At 39.5% G+C, this 836-nt stretch overlaps 1 protein-coding gene across 1 annotated transcript; it reads right to left on the reverse strand.

The window, feature by feature from the left end:
- On the reverse strand, positions 7 to 836 carry LOC104779510 (the record flags this gene model as incomplete). The annotated part of the gene is given in 3 exon segments (XM_019244438.1): positions 7 to 411; positions 502 to 728; positions 815 to 836. Coding segments are annotated over 3 exon segments (543 nt in total), but the record flags the coding sequence as incomplete, so codon positions are not given.

An 836-nucleotide genomic window follows, 5' to 3' on the forward strand; every position in this document is an offset into this window, starting at 1 on the left:
CGTTTACAAACTTGCGAGCTTTATAAACAGACTCCCAAATCCCAACTATGTGGTTATATGAAAACCCTCCTCACTATAATCAGAAAATGTCCACCAAACCGTAACCAAACTGAATGACTAATGCTTTCTATATAGTTCCAATATTTGCAAAACCGAACAACCGCACACCGAAAAACACGAACCTAAACCAAACCAAAAAACCAATTGCCCAAATAGGTTAGGAGGTCTACCAGCGGCTAGAATCACAACAGCAACTAGAACCACAACAGCAACTAGAACCATAGCAGTAATGGTTGTATCTTTGAGGATGCTTCTTACAAGTCTCGACGAGATCACTTTGCAGGACTCGTCAGCTTCGTAATGAGAATAAAGAGAAGCATTGGCTCGTCCTTCAGCGATGGCATTTTTATTCTAAAAACATCACAGGTGAGGTCAGAGATGAAATGACAACTGGAATGGAGGGTGAAATTAGTTAAGCTTAGAAGAGCAAGGAGCAATTACCTGTAGCGTGAAGCTCATCATAGTTTGACCAAGAGTGAGAGTATCACTAAGCGATGATGATAGTTTGAGGGAATGATCCTTCCATTCTTCTACTAGCATTTTAAGAAGAGCAACACTAGCTTCCAGATTCTCCTGATAGAGTTTGTCCCACTTTTTCCAGCAATCAACATTTTCAGTCAAACACCAAATAGCGATTGATGTAGCTTCCTTGGCTAAAACAGAATTTGCTGTAACTGTAACACATTAGAACTCTATTTGGAGAAGTTTCGAAAAAAACTCAAGGATTCAAGGTTTTGGGATGTTAGTAAAATACCTTCTCCAGCTAATTTCAAAGA

Source organism: Camelina sativa, chromosome 4 (assembly GCF_000633955.1).
Source record: "Camelina sativa cultivar DH55 chromosome 4, Cs, whole genome shotgun sequence".
In the NCBI taxonomy this organism is placed as follows: Eukaryota; Viridiplantae; Streptophyta; class Magnoliopsida; order Brassicales; family Brassicaceae; genus Camelina; species Camelina sativa.